Source organism: Vicugna pacos, chromosome X (genome assembly GCF_048564905.1).
Source record: "Vicugna pacos chromosome X, VicPac4, whole genome shotgun sequence".
Lineage (NCBI taxonomy): Eukaryota > Metazoa > Chordata > Mammalia > Artiodactyla > Camelidae > Vicugna > Vicugna pacos.
This window is the reverse complement of record NC_133023.1, coordinates 78,694,315-78,712,574: the sequence shown is the minus strand read 5'-3', so window position 1 is coordinate 78,712,574 and position 18,260 is coordinate 78,694,315. Positions and strand designations below refer to the sequence as shown.

At 40.5% G+C, this 18,260-nt stretch overlaps 1 protein-coding gene across 12 annotated transcripts in view; it reads left to right on the top strand.

Annotated features, from left to right (window-relative positions):
* Positions 1–18,260, top strand: part of PAK3 (p21 (RAC1) activated kinase 3) — a 240,585-nt gene that overhangs the window by 140,877 nt on the left and 81,448 nt on the right. For 11 of the 12 annotated variants that reach the window (XM_072956778.1, XM_072956771.1, XM_072956780.1 and 8 more), the window contains one exon: positions 11,617–11,818. In XM_072956778.1, the coding sequence (XP_072812879.1) occupies positions 11,644–11,818 (175 nt within the window). In that variant the 5' untranslated portion in view covers positions 11,617–11,643. Of the gene's footprint in view, positions 1–4,758; positions 4,886–11,616; positions 11,819–18,260 lie in introns of those variants that run through there. The other variant, XM_072956781.1, reaches the window with a different exon arrangement.

The window sequence follows — 18,260 nt, the reverse complement described above, 5'->3', positions numbered from 1 at the left end:
CTGCCACACTCCTCTGGACCTCTTGGAATAGGAATCTGTTTCTACCCAGATTTCCATTTGGGCTCCTGAGACCAGTTAATCCCACCAGGCTTAGTATGTGTGACATCTTTGGCCAATGTCCAAAATGGAAACCCCTCTTGAAGCCTCCCTTCTCCTGTCTTTTGGTTCCCATACTGCCTATGCTTCCTCTCCCGTGGCTTATTTTCTCAGAGTTGTCCCTTTTCAAAATTATTTCCATGTTGCTCCCTGGGACATCCCTAAGTCTTCAACCTGCTCTATCTACTGCATTGTCACCCGAGTAATAGTTCTGAAATTCAAAGCTGATCATGCCATCTCACTGCTCGAAACCTCTCCATCTAGACAGGAAGAGTCCAAACCCCAAAGAAAGGCATCCCAGATCTTTCTCAATTTGGTGTCTACTGATCTTATTTTTCCCATCCCTCCTATGGTCACACCAGGTTGCCTGTAGTTCCTCTAATACACTACGTTGTCTCTCATCTCCTCTGGGCCTCAGTACATGTTGCTTGTGCCTGAAACATGACTTCTCCATGGTTTGATTACTTGTTCTCCTGAATTCAGCTCAAGTGTACTTCCTCTGTGAAGCTGCCTTCTTTGGGCTGTGGGGACCCCCTCTCTTGACCTTCAGCAGCAACTTGTTGTCATATTTGCACTGAGCTGTCATGGCCAAGACCCATTATACTTTAAATCTCTTCAAGGGTGGGGGCTGCAACTTGTTCACCTCTTACCCTAGACCCTGGTGAGCTTCAGTACCTTGCTCAAGTGTAGTGACCTCTGACTCCTCTGGGAAGCATTAGCTACCCCTCCTCCACTGGCCTTCCAAAGCATCTCTTGCCTTCCTGGGCACATACTAGGCACTGTGGAAGTGCTGAATGAATGAATGAATGAATGAATTTATCTACGAAGATTTTGTAATTTCCTCAAGATCACAGAACAATCCAGAAGTTGCACTAGAATCAACCATTCTTCTTTTGTTGGAGACCATTCTTCTGGATTTATAAAAAAGACCCAACTAAAACTCAACCTCAGAAACGAAAACTACAGAACAAGATGCAACTTAGTTCTTAAATGCAGCATGAAAGGCAGCAGTTTCTTTTTCCAAGTGTTATGTTCTTAATACATTTTTGCCCAAAGAAGTCTGTTTTGCTTGTATATGGCTTTAGTTTTGGAAAATGCTTTGTGTCACCTATACTGTAGTTCCCTTCTGTAGTTCACCAGGAGCCAGTGTTCTGGCTTTTCAAAGTCTCATGATGTCTCTTTCTTCCAGAGGTTTAAGATTTCTTCTCTTTCTTATATAGCACCAGCATCACTTAGTTCAGCAGAAACAGGGACCCAAGGCTAAGAAATGTAATCTAGCATGCTTGGAGTATTTGTTCGTTGGACTATACTGTTGAATAATCTCTTACACCAACCTGGTACTTTTCATTTTCCAAATCCTGATGAACTCCTACTTATCCTTCAATACCCCACTGAAGTGCTATATCGCTGATCCTTCTGAAAACATTATTTACCCTTCCTTCTCTGTCCCTCCGAAGAATCCTGTGCCTACCTGGGTTGCATCCCACTGTATTCCCTATTGTGTGTATGCATGTCTGCCACCCTCATTTAACTGGGGCTCTTTGAAGACAGGGACTGGTCTTCATTCATCTCTCTTTACATGCGCCCATGTCTGATGCAATACCTGGTACATGTGAATGTTGGTGGCGTGGAGATGAAAGGCGGGGCAATGATGTTCTTTGATGCATCCATAGCAAACACTTTCCTTCTATGTGGAGGTATGATAATTGGCACTGATTTCTCAGACAATAGGATAGCAGTCAGAGAGTCTTCCCTTCTTCTGAACGGCTATAGCCTCTCTTACTTGTTTTGTTGTTGTATTTTTATCTATGTATTTAATATACATTTTATATATAATATGCAGCTAGAGATGAAACCCACTGCTCAAGCCTATAATCTCACTCAGGGCTGGGCATTTATTTCTCTCTTTACTCAGGCACCTCACATGGTGCCTGGCATATAAACTTCAATAGATATTTGTCGTTGTAAATGAATGCATGTACAGATGGGTTGCTTAAGAGGCATATTCTTACAGTTACTGTCTCACCTTTTCCCTCAAAGGGTAGTAGGTCTCTGCTTTGATCATAGGATTCTTTGAAATGAAAGTCAACCAGCACTCCACAAGAAGACAGCATCTAACTGGTTTCTTTTCCTGTAAAGAGCCACGTTAGGCTGACATAAGATCTTCTCTTTTCCTGTCTTTATACAGCTCTGTAACCTAGAGACCCTCACTGTTAAGCTGGCCAGAAGAGTGTAGGGCATGCATCCACAACCTGCAAAAGGCCACGAAGCCAGCTGGTGATTGGCTGACCTGATTGTGAGCACAGGGGATGCATTAGGCTCAACTGTAAAGGAGAAAGAACACTCAGAGATGAACACAGATGATATATAAACACTCAGCTTTCCTCCCCAAATGTCTGTCGGGATGTGTTTCTCGGCCACAGTCCAGGCACCACAGGAGTAATTTGGAAACTGCTGACTGATTCCCCCTCAGGCCTGCTGACTCGCACTCCTTGCATCAAACCCTGCTTCTGCTTTACCTGCAATTTTCCTGATACCCTTTCTCCTTTGAGGTGAGGGCTGGGCCCCATTATCTCAGCCTGGGAGCTTCCCAGGGCCACAGAAAGACTTAGGCACATGGAAGTCTTCTCTCTGTGTGTGTGTGTGTGTGTGTGTGTGTGTGTGTGTGTGTGTGAGTGTGAGCACTGGCGAAGCAAAGCTTCTTGTGTGCTGGAGGAGGATCTGCTCTGGCATGAACCAGTCGTGAGCCACATCTCGTAGAGCTGGACAGCGGTAGTTGCAACCAACTGGTAGAGTAACAGGCAGGAAGGGGAAAGCCCTGCTGAATGGATCTGACAACTTGTAAGTGACGAACTGGTAAGCTGAGTACAGGGAAGCCATAGGAAAGCAAACATGATCAATTGTGATGCCATCCTTCAGGCTTTTGGTTTCTAGAGGAATCTCCTTGGGTGGATTGTGATCTTTTCTTAGAGCCATGGCCAGTTTCCTTTCAGATATAAATCATCTTCAGTAGGGGTAGGAGGTGGGGGTGGGAGATGGCGAATTTCTGCAACTGCTGCTATGGCCAGCTTCATGTTTATCCCCTGCCATTTGTGCAGTGGGATGGATGGAATGTAGGTCTTGTCATGTCCTGTTCTTCCTTCTGCATTTGAAGGAGGCCCCTTTTTTAATACATAGCATTTCCTCTTCCTTCGCTATAGCCCCCAAATAAGATGCTGAGTCAGGCTCTCAGCTCTTTTGTAAACTTAGGTCAAGAGGCAAAAGCCTGAAGAAGAGTTGCTGCAAGTTACACCTCCCAAAATTCTTTGACCTCCAGTTCTGGCAAGATGTCTTTTTTTTTTTTTTGGTAGAATATGAGCCAAAAAATCTCCTAGCCTTGGGTCTTCAGATGAGAAAAGCAGTTGAATGTGAACTTTGCTAAAATGGTCTAAATTCCTGGTTTACGTAATGCCAGGGTCTCACTTGACCCCATGTAGCAACTCTCTTCAAACATTCGATGGACACCTTCCCTGTAGAAAGCCGATTTGGGTATAGAAAATTGAGAATGGACAAGTTCCTGGGACAGTGAGCCACAAGGTACAGGCTGAAAAACAATGTCCAGACATCTCTGTGGCATACAAAAAGCCCCAGCAACTTATGGAATTGAATTCTTAGGCTTGAATTTGTGGCTGTTTTGCTGGAGTGGATCAGGGAAGGGTATAATTATCACCCAGGCATAGTAACAGCAGCTAGAACTCCAGAGACTCAAAACGATGGTTTACCATATCCTGCTCACTCGGGGTAGTCTGCACCAGATTTTTTCCATCTGAATGCTTCCACGGATTCTGTTTTGAGAACTAGGAAATGTTTTATTACTAGGCTTTGCTTTCCTTTTCTTTTTCCCACACATTTATTTGAGGCATCTTCTATTTTTTTATCCTTAAAAAATGTCTACCTCTGTTCTTTATACATCTTAGTTTCTCTTCTCAGAAGCATCGGTGTTGGAAATGAAAAGCTGAAACCTGTAATAATGCATCAGTTTGTAAAAATAAATACTCGTCAGATGATCATTAACATTTTCTTGGCATTAGCTCATGCAGCATCCACGATGAATAATAAAGTATGGTGCTGCATAAAGTTAGAAGCTTAGGAAGTCATTCGAATAGGAACTCTTTGCCCTGTCTAATCGATGCAGTATATGAGGTCTCGGCGCTGGAGCACACCTATCGATTTCCTTATTTGCAGCCTCTCACTGAAATTTGCAACTGTAATATGCTGGCTTATTGGATTTATTTAATGTGGATTTCCTGCTGAAAACAATGGAAGTCACTCATAAAGATGTTAGCTGAGAACAGGACTACCACAGAACCGACCTCGTTTGCTCTCGCATTTGAGAAAGATCATGGCTGTGTTCTGTGTGACTGGGCTTTGTATGTGTGTCAGTAGTGAGCTATCTTTTGCAGGATCTAAGATTGAAACTCGGCAGCTGTAAAAAGAGCTAGTGCCTCCCTTACTTGTCTGGCTGCTTTTGCAAATCTGCCTAACAAGTAGCTCAGCTCCTCCTGATCAAATGATCTTCGAAATGGCTTCCCTCCATTACACACTGTAATGGTATCTCCCAGGCGAGGCGCTCTGAAACAGCACACCCCTGTCTCTGATAGCAGAGTTCCCTTGGTGAGTGCCCTAGAACAGACAGGCCCCAAAACAAGGCCGTCGAAGAATTGGTCCTACCGGCCAACGAATCTTCTTGGAGTCCTGTCAGTAAATCTCCTAGCCTTGGGTCTTTGGATGAGAAAAGCAGTCGAAGTCAGTAAGTACCAGCCGGAAATGGGTTGAAATGAAAAAAAAGCTAAAACTGTCATATGAAATTGGGGAGGGTGAAAGTGTATATATGAAGAGAGCGTATGTGTGTTGGTGGGTTTACTTGGATACACATTGTAATGGTGTCATGGGAAGGGAACTGAGAAGAGTTCGAGCTTCTAGTTTCCATTCTTTCACTTTGTGGTGACCCTGGGTAAGTCACTTAACCTCTGTGCTTTGTCAGTTCCTCATATGGAAAGTGGGGATGATGCTCCCTTCTTCGCAGGTTGGTGCCAGGCTCAAAGAAGAGTAAGACGCGGAAGCTCTTTGGACATTACAAAGTTGTACAGTAAAAAATGAGGTGTTGGTAATCCATCCAGTGGCTTCTATTCTCCATGGTGTCCAATTGCTTGGCAGTTAGAATAGTGCCAATATTTCTAAATGCCTTCTTGGCTCAGACTTGCTTCTAGTAGGCATGTAGGCTTTTTCAACATTATGAAAAACTTAGAGCATCAACAAGTATATAGAATGTATAAAGTTCCATGTCATTCTGTCACATGTGAATTGAATGCCTGCTGGGAGCAAGGCGCTATACTAGACAGTAGGAAGCATACAGTTATGACCGAGGGCTTCTCTCAAGGAGCTTATGATCTAGTGAGGGGAGTGAATGACATGTTTTGTGACTGTGTGCAATTTGAGACAAGATGGTGGAAATGCTAATTTGGGCCCATCTGGCTGGTAGTGTGTGGTGGGCTTTCCCTTGTCTACCTAGTCTAGGAATGGGAGTGTGGGTTTAGGGCTGCTGGGAGACTCAGACCTGGCTTGTTCTCCTCCCTATAAAGTGAGATGAATGCCCTTTCTCTCTTCTTTGGCATCTTAGCATATTATGGGAAATAATGTCTGAAAAGCTGCTGGAAATCTTTAGATGCAAGTTGCTATAGAAATGCAGAGCAAGGTATCTTTCTTTCCAATTACGATATATTGTCCCTTTTGTGGAAGGCTAGATGATTTTTTCCTTTGTTTCGTTTTCTTTCTTTTTGGCAATTGAAAACAGTTCACTACATTTTCTTAGCAGGCTCAGTGATAAGTGTCTGGCCTGTTGGTTCAGTTGCAAATAATATATCCAAGATAAAGTGGGTTTAATGTCAGTGTGGGCTAGTTAGCAAAGCAGAATTGGTTTCCCTGTCACAGTTTACACCTGGAAGCTTAGCTAGTCATCTTGAAAATGTGTGCTTCTGTTTACAAGGGAGCCCAAGAAAGATACAGCAAGTACCTTAGATCCTTTTCCCACCACCAAAGTATAATCCAGTGTATATACATCGTTCTCATAGTAAAAGCAGCAACCTCGTCCTCAAATATGAAGACCAGTCTGGTGTTGGTATCATTGTCTAAGGACACATTAGCTGACTTTAAATCAATGTGTACTTAATACCTCCAAGTTTGGAAGCTGTCATTAAAAGTTCAAATTTTCTTGATCTGTAGAACTAATTCTTATTATAAAGATTTTCCCAGTTCTAGAAATTTGAAACGCTCTCATGTTCTGTTAATGTCTTAACACAGTGAGAGTTCTTTGACTTGTTGACTACATTTTTGAGATCCTAAAATCAGTCTTCTTTCATATGTGCTCGTCAGTTTATCTGCCATCTCAGCAGCTCCAGGTGTCTTGCAACCAACCCTATTCTTTCTGTCGGTATCTCAGAAACATTAGGAAGTTCACCCTGGAAATTTCCCCTGGGCTGTGTCTCAACCCTGTGTTAGATCCTCTTGTTTGATATGAGATGGATACAAGCCATACTGGTGCGCTTACCGATTTGCAGTAATGGCCTTGTGCAGCTGGTGGTTTTTGAGCTTTACCTCTGGCTTTATTAGATCACAGCTGTGTATTGGCCAGCCTGGGCTTTTGTTTTTGAAAGGAGGCCAATATTAGTTTGTTTCTCATTGGGAAGATATGCAAATAAACAGTTATTTAGATTTTGAAAGCAGACAGAATAATGCAGACATGTGGGTTGTCTCCGATGGTACCAGAACTGATGAAAATATTTATTCCATTTGCTACTGGCTTAATAGTTGGTCTGGCAAGTTGTAGGGCCAGTATTTCTGGATTCTCACCCTTTACACACCTAGGTAGAGCACCTGTGGCAAATGGGCAAAATTGGCATTTTTGGTTGCATCCAGTTCAACACATATGCCATGGTATGAATTTTTGCCACATTAGCCTAGAATATATGTGATTACCTATCTTTACCCTTGACTCATGCATGTTGGTGGCTTTCTTTTTTCGCCTACTGAACGTTCTCTGAGGATCAAGTTTGGCACTGCATTGATTAAGAGAATGCATTTTGGAAGAAGGGAAGAATCATGACAATTATTTATAATGCCTAATCATTTCATCTCAAGGTGCCATGCATCTTGATAAAAGTTTCCCTCTGAAATGCTCTGCAGTAAATCTCTGTGTCAAGAGGCAAGTCAGTGAAGCTGTGTGTGTGTGTGTATGTGTGTGTGTATACCTGTGTGCACATACCTAGTGGGAGGTGGGGAGTAGAGAAGAGAGAGAGAGAAAGGAAGATAAGGAGGTGGGGAAAGAATTAATCTTTCTTAGTACTCTAAAAGAGGGCTGTTCCGGCTTCTTGGTTATCATGAGACAAGAGGCTCATTTCTTTTTGCTGATGAATTTCAATTGTAATTACAGGGCATTAGTGAGCCACATTAAGTCTCAAGGGCTGGACCAAAAATACACTATCTGCAAAAGCCGTTTGAATTCTCTCTGAAATACCTAGTAGCCAAATCTGAATGCAATTTGTGAACAGATACAAATTGTTGCTGGTTGTCCATTCAAGTTAGATGTTTCTCTACAATGCTAAGGGCCACGTTCTAAAAGTGAAATGAAATGGCCTGTGGCTGGATCCACCGTAACTTGCAAGTTTCTGCTGTGTTGCAGAAGTGAACGACAACAGTTAAACTCGAAAGATCAACAGTTTTTCGATTGGGTTCCTAGAGAATAATGGCTCTTTTGTACAATTCTTGAAATAGAGCCTACAGCCGCCCCAAACAAAATAGTCTCTTTCAAGATCTTGGAAATAATGACCTCATAGGCAGATTGAACCAGCAATCCATTAATAGTATCCTTTGTAAAATGCTGTCTCAGAGGAGGGACCTGGCTTAGTAAATCAGCACTGTTTACAAACATAGCAGAATAGAATCCCCCTTTTTTCTATGTTTGTGGAAGAGTCGGAGACACCTCCCACTTGGGAAACAAATACATTAATAGCAGGGCTTCCTTACAGGTCCCTACCCTTTCTCCATCGGTCATCTGAAAGTGTGCTTTGAAGCACTTGATCTGAAGGTGAGTTAAAGATAAAAAGAGCCTCCTGCACTATTCCTCCGTCACCAACTCAGAGTTATGTGGAATCATTAGAAGATGAAGGTTGGTCGTGCCGTGTAAAGGGTAAAGAAGGACTGACGTAATGTCACGATAATTTGAGCAAAACCAAATCTGAAATGTCTAGGTAAACGAAGCGATCATTTGCTTCATGTTCCTATTGTGAAATCAGACAAAGATTCTTCAATTCCATTTCCACTTCTGCAAAAGAGGTTTTATAATCCCCTGAGGGGTGAATGGAATTAAAACAATTCCAGTTTGCTGGACAGTAGAAAGATGTGCCATCTAGGCTGGGTTCCTTGCAGAATGGACCACAGCAAGTGTGTGGTGTTCAAATTTGGGGCAGACATTTCTGGTCTAGTAGAGGAGAGTGTAGTGTGAGTTTTACATACCAAGGAGCCCTGAAAAGAAGCAGGGCATCTACCTTTCGAGTCTCCAGCCAGAGAGAGTAATTAGGAACAGAAAAGGCCACTGTTAGCCACACCTAATTATCCAGAACAAAGGAGCCAGTCTTTTGAATTACGTAGGTGCACTAGAACCCTGCCTGGCCCAGACTCCTATTTGCCTTATTCGGTAAGGTCAGCTTTGGATAGCATTTTAAAGAGGCCATGCGTGTTTCTCTGACTTCTGTCTTCTCCAGTTAAATAATATGTCATCAGATAATACGTATCATCCAGAATATGGTGGCTCTCTCTCCCTGTGAGACACATCTTTCAGAAACTTATCTTCTAGGTATTTCTATTTACATCCTCAGTGCTTTTGCAATAACTTTCAAATTTCATTATTTTTACCAACCTTGGTTTTGTATATTTGAGCTTTACTTAATAATCACGTCACATTCAGGTGTTATTTTTGAACCCAGAAAAGTAAAATGACAAAACACAGAGAGAGAGAGAGAGAGAGAGAGAAATTCTTATTTCGAGTGGTATATTCTTCTTAGTGACTAAATTAAAACAGTGAAAAATTCAAAAGGACACACACACCCCAATGTTCATAGCAGCACTATGTACAATAGCCAAGACATAGAAACAACCTAAATGTCCATCAGCAGATGACTGGATAAAGAAGATGTGATACATATATACAATGGAACACTACTCAGCCGTAAAAAAGAATAAAATAATGCCATTTGCAGAACTATGGATAGACCTGAAGATTGTCATTCTTAGTGAAGTGGGCTGGAAAGAGAAAGAAAATGCTGTATGACATTGTTTATATGAGGAATCTAAAAAATAATAATAATGACATAAATGAACTAATTATTATTTTGATTTCTTGAATATGTGTAAGCACATTTGACTGTCCTTTATGACTAGATTACCGCATTCTGTTGATTCTTATTTTGTAGTTGGCTTTATTCCTATGTAAGTTTAAAAGCTAAAGATCTAATCTGTTCTTAGAAACAATAATTAGTACATATATGTAAACTAAAAAATGTGCAATATACTGTATATACGTATTTACATGCAATATAATGTGTATGTGCAGTCAAACTATAATAATTCTAACTAAAAAAATGAACCTGTTTGATAGAGAATACCACTGTTGAAGTCAGTCTTAAATTCTGTTTTCTTCTGGAGAAAGAATGAATTTAGAAGGACCAAAATCAAAATGCAAAAGAGAATATAGACACATTAGGGCTGGTTTTATATGCTGGTTAAAATATTTACCAGAAGTATCTGTGAATATACTTGATCCTTGACATCACAGTTGCTTTTTCATGTTACCTTTTGCTATAGCTTCACCCATATAGGAAAACGTGAGACTTAAGTTGTTGGTGGTGTTGCCAAAATACTTATGACTGAACATTTTCACTGTCATGATTCCTGAAAAAGGTACAAAATTGATCTTAATTCATTAAGATAATGCAAGGCATAAGACAGGCAAAGGAAAAGATAACTTGTCCAAATCAAGGTTAAGCCAGTCATTGTTAATTGGCAGTCACCTGTGCAGATGGAGAAACTATCAATTGCTACTCACCTATTTATTCTTGAATACTTGCAGGCTCTGTACACTGGGGAAAATTTGAAACATAGTATGCAGTTTTTACAAAAAGTCTCCACATGACATAATGGAACTTAGAATTCATTACTGAAAATAATAAACACGTTGTAACCACTAAAGGGCTGAAAATTATGATAGATTATTTCTCACTGTAGCAGGTAACCGGGAGACCTCTGTTTTTGTTGTTGTACTTAGGCTTGTTTATAGTAAATGTTATTGGGATACAGTGATAGGCCAAGTTGTGTTTGGAGAGCTCTTATACTCCTAAATTAGTGCCAGTTGATACTTGATGAAATTAGAGATTTTGTTGCAGTGGTATTTGCTTCTGCTTGTATTCAAACTGGAGATTCACTTGGAAGGTTCTCTTAACACCTGACTTCTGATGGCAAGTGTCAGACCCTGACTGGCAGGACTTGCATTCTAGTGGGAGAACAGCTGGAAACAGAAACAGATCCCTGGGGAGTCAGTGCTTTTCTAGTTCACTTTACCCTCCAGTGGGATGAAACCTGAATGTATTCATCCCGAACACAAGATACTAAAGAATGATAAAATGAAGAGCAGATAAGTTGCTAAAACCCAGATTGGTTCTTATAGCCCTGTTATCCCTGTCAGCTCCCTTGTTTCCTGTTCCAGGGCATAAAATATGACAAGGAGTAAGGTTTTGATGTCGCCTCTGGAAGTGATCTTCTCGTTAGAGCTCCTCTTTGCTCCTGGTGACATTTGGCTTTGCTTTATCTTCTACCTGCTTCTTGAAGGTGGGGCATTGTTTCCCCTAGCAGTTCACCCCAACTCTGCTGAAACTACCAGGTTTATGAGATTGTTTCTCAGTTCCTCCTCATAAAACAATAAGAGTGTGTTTTAGCAATCGGGTCCACACAGGTGAGAATCAGATGCCAAAGTCATCCCAGTGTCAAAGCGACTAACACGTCATTGTTGTGGGTCACTCAAAATCAACAGTCAGGCCTGTGTCAACTGAAGACTTCAAGGAGGTGGTGCTACCTGACCGTGATGATCATCAGGATAGAATGTTTAGAGAAGAACGATTGTCAATTGTTCATTAAAAGACTGTGAGTGGACCATAGAAAATAGAATTTCATTGTGAGAAAAGGAAGGGACTTTAGGTACTTGTGGTTACATATTGAAAAGCCATTAATTATTGCCCACGCTTTCCTCTGCGAAATTGCACCACTGGTCTTTAAGGAGGCAGCTCCATTCTTTCTAGAAAAGAAACCCCTCAAAACGGTCAACACAAAACCTAAGACAACATGAGACCCAGGCTTTTGTTTTGAAGATATTAGACTCTTATAGATTGTTTTTTTTTAGCCCTCTCCTAACTTCTGTTTTCTCCTCCTCTTTAGGAGCTGTGCAGTCAGTTGTAACTGAAAATGTCTGACAGTCTGGATAATGAAGAGAAACCCCCAGCTCCCCCACTGAGGATGAACAGTAACAACCGGGACTCTTCGGCACTCAACCACAGCTCCAAACCACTTCCCATGGCCCCTGAAGAGAAGAATAAGAAAGCCAGGCTTCGCTCTATCTTCCCAGGAGGAGGGGATAAAAGTAAAGTATCAGTGGCCGGGCATTGAAAGGGGCTAGTTGATTCTTTCCTTGTCTCTTTCTTTCTTGAGTAGTCATTTCTTGAGTGTTGGATGTTCAGGGCCTGCCTGACCTTTTTCATCTGCATCTTCAGAGGTTGCATTTTGTCAGAGGGTAATGTTTGATTGACTTACTGTGGGTTTGCAGAAGATACACTTATGCTATATTTGCTTTTCCCATAAAATTGAATTCATAGCATTAAGCCAGGGGAAATCATAGCAACAGTACCGTCTTAAGTATATAAATAGTGACTTTCATTCTCATAAGTTAAAGGAGAATTTATAGTCATCCTTTTCTAACTGTAAGTTGTCCTTATTAGATATTTGAGTATAGGTGAATTTACTTCTGTATACACTTTTGACAACCATGAAAATTTTGAATTGAGTATACGGGAGTCAGTCCAAGTGCCACGCTGTTGTCTCTCTGACTATATCGCAAGGTGGAAAGAAACTTCTGACTCATTTGTTTCCTCTCCTGTTTTTCTGCCAGTCGTCCCCTACACAACCAGCCCTTTTTGCACTGAGTATCACAACAGTATATTATCATTTATCCTTGTGTTGTGCATAATACCATTTGGTCCTTAAATATCACATGCTGACACTCTGTAACACTGGGGGAATATAAAATCTCTAGTAAGTAATTGTCAGGTTGCATGAATAAGCATAAAGCTTAAACATGGCTTCTATAAACGTGACCGTTGCAGTGGAAGAGAGTGAAACCAAGAACAAGGACTCTGGCACCAGAGAAAGTTGCCAAAATGGCAAGAAGGGTGATGTCTTTGGAAGAGAAAAGGGACAGTTTTGATCTGCTTCTTCAAGGTAAAACAAATAGCTTTGTAGGTTACTTATATGGTATTAGTGAGTTTGTACCATAAGGAAAGCTGAAACTCTTATTAGGGCCAGTATCACCTCTTGTACACCTGCATCACCTTAGAGATGCTTGATCCCTCATGACCCAAGGATGGAGAAGATGGAAATGATGTTAAACCTCTGGACTGAAAACAAGCAAAGGAAATAAGAAAACACTTTCCATGCAAGGGACATGTGATCACAGAATTTTCAAAGACATGTTTTCAGACACCAAAGTGGGTTCCAAAGAAAATTTTGCCAGGAGCAAGGGATGGTTTGAGAAATTTATGGTGCACCATGACTTGGAGACCAAGTCTTATGTGACAGTGGTACCAAAGAAGGAGCCACTAGATCCTGCAACTCCTGTGTTGTATCTGCCACAACTGCAGAAAATGACTGAAGAGAAGGACCATATTTCTACACTAATCTTAGATGCTGTTGAGACCACCATGCTTTGAAAGCCTTGAACAATCCTACTTGCCTCTTAGAAGAGCAGGAACCAACCGATGCTGACGTGAGGTAAGCCAAAACAGAGAGGCTGCCATTTCTGGTTTTTTGCCAATACTCCAGGTGACCTCATAGTGAAATCAATACTGCTCTGCAGAAAAGTATGCCCAAAATCTCCAAGGAAAAAACTGAGCTTAGTTTCCAGTATGCTGGCATGCAAACAGAAAGACTCCTTCTCTCCTTAAGGAAGGGTTTGAAGAGTGCTTTCTTGTGGAAATTCGGGACTGCTTCAAAATATCTTGAATTCAAAGTCCTATTGATTCTTCACTGTCCATTTGGTGCCTCAGATACATTTGCCAATGGGTAAATGTTAGGCTTAATGTTAAGTTTGTCTTTATAACCAGCTGCACGTTTCGGATTCTTGAGCCCTTAGATCAGTGTTTGAACTGGCCATTCAAGAAGACTTCAGCCAAACTAATGTATAATGTTGTTCTTCAGAATCTCACAAAGATTCCTCTGCCTGAAGATCTTAGTGCATGGGATTCCTACACCATCACTAATGCTGTATTCTTAATGAAAGAGGCATTAGATATCTTAACAGAGCCTTTTGTTAATGTGACCTTGGAGATTTGGCTGGAGAGGGTGAAATATCTGTCAGTGATTTTTCCTGAAGATAGACTCTTTGGATCAAGAACCACCTATGGTTGAGGATGAACATTTGGCTCAGGAGCAATCACTGGCTGAAGTTGAATCAGAACCTGTTGATGCTGATTCCGGTGATGTGATGTGCTAGAGGATGACTGCCAGGAAACTCCTGGGACCCCAGAGGTGATTATCATAAGTGATGATGAAAATAATTAGGAAGCTGTGACACTGGAGATGAATACAGTTATAAGCAACTGGAGAAAATCTTTTAGAATGAGATTAAAACCTCCCCAAGAAAGTAATGAAGAAATTCGGTACTATTACGTGTCAAATCGTACCTGTTCAAAGCTTGAGTTATTTAGCAGAATTCCATAAAGAGGTGCTATGATGCCTTCAAAACAAATCACATTGGAGAGAGACCATCTTCAGCAGAACTTAAATTGGGTAGTGCCATTTAATACCATTGCTGGAGAGCTAAGCTGCTTTCAGACAAAGCTTGAATGATTTAATTGAACTCTATAAAGAGGTGCAAAGAGTCTTTTCACATCACCATGTTCAGAAGATAGCAACCTCAGAAGAGCCTAAATCATTGAGTAGTGCCATTTGAATATGTGCCAGGCAGCAGATAAGCTGCCTTCAGACAGATTTGCATGATTTAATTTGAGCTCGATACAGGAGTGCTAAGGTGTCTTCAGAACAGACTTGAGAAGACAGAAAGCATCTTCAGAGGAGCCAAAGTCATTAAGTCATGCCACTCAAATTCGCTTGCTTGATAGGGCTAAAGCCCCAAGTAAGTTATTATAATCTCAGGATTGGACTTAGGTTAAGACTCTGAGAGCAAGAAGATCCATGATTTGAACTAACAGTCCACCTCTCTTCATTGCTTCCCTGTCACCCCCATTTTCCATTGGCATAATAAGTGGTGCATTCTCATCACCTCTGGAAGTCATCTCAAGATCTAAATGGAAAGTATATAGAGCCTGTCACTTTTACTGATTTAAGCTATGTCAACTCTCATTATTGTTTTCTGTAATGTACCATCATTGTTTTGTTTTACTGCACAAACAAATATTTATGAGGGCTTTCAAAGGTTCATATGTGACCTCAGTTTCTCTGCCCCTTTTTTACCTCCTAAAATAATAATTTCCTCAGCTGAACTCTCCTACTTGGGTGGGGGTCATTCAGGAACTTGACCTTCATAGGTAAGGAAGGGTTACTATCTCTGTGTTTTTACATCTTGGTGATTATAACCCTCTCTGGGTTATACCACAATCAGTCTTGAATGAATGGAAAGAGCACTGGACTTGGGTTCTGGAGACCTGGGTTGAAGTCCAGCTCTGCCAGATTTTTGTGACTTTGGGCTAATCACTTAGTTTCTCTGATCCTCAGTTTCATCACCTGTTAAATGAAGATAATCAGACCTGGCCTACCTAGCAAAAATATTGTTGCTAATCCAATGTAATTCTAAATAGAGTGCTATTGAAAGTAAAATTAAAAAGTGCTAAATAGTCGTGAGGTGTTATTAATTTGTCATTGTGGAACTTACAAACAAACAACTAAAAAAACTAGATTTTAGAATTCCCATTTCTGTTTTAAAGTAACTTTGGCCCTAACTAAAATCTGTATGTCAGTTATAGAACATTTTAAAAAGGTAATTAAAATTGTCCATAATTTCACAAGCCAAAGATAAGTAGCTGGGTTGGTATTTTTTCCCCCAGTTCTTCTCATCATATAGAAATTGTTCATCGATATAAAAAACTTGGAAAATAAAGACAAGCATATAGAAAAGATAAAAAGCACCCATATTCACAAATCTCAGAAACAATGTTAATATTTTAATGGCTTTCTTTCCAGACTTCTTTATGGCTATATATATATATGTATGCTTTTTAACATAGTTAAAATCATAATATATACAGTTTTATATCCTGCTTTTTCAAAAACTCAGTGAACATTTTCCTACATTTTAAAAAAGCGTTCATAAATATCATTTTTGATGGTATATCATATTTCATCATATAGTGGCATCATGGTTGATTTAACCATTTATTTGGTCAGTTATTTGGGATCCTATTCAAATTTTTGTCATAAATAATGTCATGTTGTCTATTTCTTTAGTTAAATGAAAATGCTTGCTTTGGTGACAGCCGAGTTTTTTGTTTGTTTTAAGGGGTCTCTTTAATAGCCACATTTCATTGACCAAATGGAACTTCAAGAGATAGGTAGAAGAGAAAGAAGTAGTAAACGTAATTTCCAGATTGAGGATCTGTCTTTGTTGGAAGCGGTTCTGGGAACTGAATCTTGGTGTTAGAGCAAAGTCAGAGGGACAATTTGCCACTGTCTTATGATGCGTCACCATATAAAAATTTACAGAATTTAGACCAGGAAAAGGACATTCTGAACACGTGGTTTGATTTTATTTTATGGACCCTGTGACGTGTGAGACTGATCAGGTTTCTCTTCTGTTGGATATTAGAAAGCTTGGCGCCAAGCGTTTGGCCCACGTATAGCACTTGTAGTGGGACTGCGGTGTGTGCACACCTTGTATGAGCTTTCTTCTAGGCTCCACTCCATTTTGTGTGCCTATCTTTGTTTTGTTTTGTTTTCCCTTTCACTTTATCTACTTTGAATTTCTGCTGCTGTCACATCGTATTTTGCGTATTCTTGGGAGCTGCCTTATATCCATTTTGGAGCAAGGTAGAAAATGAATACATGGATGAAGAAATAAATACATGAAAAAATACGTGAATAAATAAAACAATAAGGCAAAGGCAATGAGACAGACAAATCAGCCAGGACTGTGGAAATGGCGTGGTACCTCTAAAAATAATCAAGGTTAAGGACCTGAAGCTTAGAAGCATATGTGGGAAAGAAGCAGGTGAGGCTGCACTTGGCGGTGGCATGTTCTGTGTGACGTCTGTGTCTTCTGAAGTGTGCTTCTGCATCTTGTGTCTTGTGCTGCATTAGAGCATTAGGTGTGTTTCAGGGGACGCGTGATGCTGTGTGAAGGGTCGTGTCTTCAGAGAGCACAGTTCATGTGCATTTTGTTTGTGGAAAATGTACAGAGATTTGGGAGCTGGTGAGCCTGGAAATGAAGTGAAGGCCCCTCTTCCTGGAGGAGTACAAGGCGATAGTTGGATCAGTCAAATCAAGATGCATAGGAAGTGATCTGTCGTTTACTAATTAGTTCCTACGTGCCAAGCTGTGTGACAGGTACTTTTCATGTATTGAGTCTCTCAATCCTTACAACTACTCTGTATTATCCCCTTTTTACAGATGAGGCAATTTAAGCACAAAGCGTTTAAGCAGACAGCCCAGGGTCACATAGCAAACAATAGAAGCCAGAAATCTCCCAGGTCTCTGGGGCACCAATCGCTATACTTGTACATTAGCAATGAGACAAAGGGATATGTGGTAAACTATGTTCCTAGCATCCAGAAGCCAGCAGTGACTTTCACTTTTCCTTAAAAGGATGTTAGTGAGCTTTGAAACATATCTGAATTTCAGAAAAGAGGACTTTTCTATTGCCACTCAAAGGGAAAGAAAACTTTTTTTCATTTTTTTTTTTGCAAAAAAATGATGGTGAGAAAATATTCTTGACAATAGGGATGTGCTAATATTTGATTTGGGTGTTGAGTGGGTTAGATTCTCATTTGGTGGGTTAGGTGGGTGTACTTTACTAGCCTGCACATTACTTACTTTAGAAAGTTGAGGCTCTGCATGAGTGTGTTCATCTGTGTGAAAAGTCTTAATAATGTCATATAGTTTTGTTATTGTATTGCATATATATATATATATATATATATATATATGTAATTGTTCTAATTCCGAGAGTATGTTATCTTCTTTACACACTACATAGCAGGAAGCCTTACTGTGCAACAATTATATTAAAGAAGACTCAGTCATCCTTTATGGTCTTGTTAATCCAATATTTTGTCAATACACGTTATTAACTTTCTTCTAATTAATGCACAATAAAAAATACTTAGTGTGGTAACTAGACTGAACAGTATGCAGTCTTTCTTCAGTGATGCTGAAGACCCTTTGGGATCTTGCAGTAGCTCAAGGTTATTTTCATTGCACTCATAATAAGTAGGAGTCTCAACTGAGGGTTTTGTTAGTAGAAAGCCAGATGTCAGAGACTGCTACATCCTGAATGGTGTGTACATTCCTCTTGGTTCTTCAAATGTAGGCCGTACAGCTCAACAAAGAGTGCTCTTTGGAGATCACTGCCCTGCCCTTTGGCAACAAAGGAAAGAGCCTCCTCTTTTCTCCTAGGAGTCCTCTGTGTTTGAAATGGGAAGAAGGGGGGATAAGGATGCATTCTACTTACTAGGGCCTATATTTCTACTTCAAGGCTGATAAACAGGGAAATTGGGCACAAATATGGTGATGCACTAGACCCAGCAGACAAATACAAGAGAAATATGGAATATGAAATTGGGAGATAAACAGATGAAAGA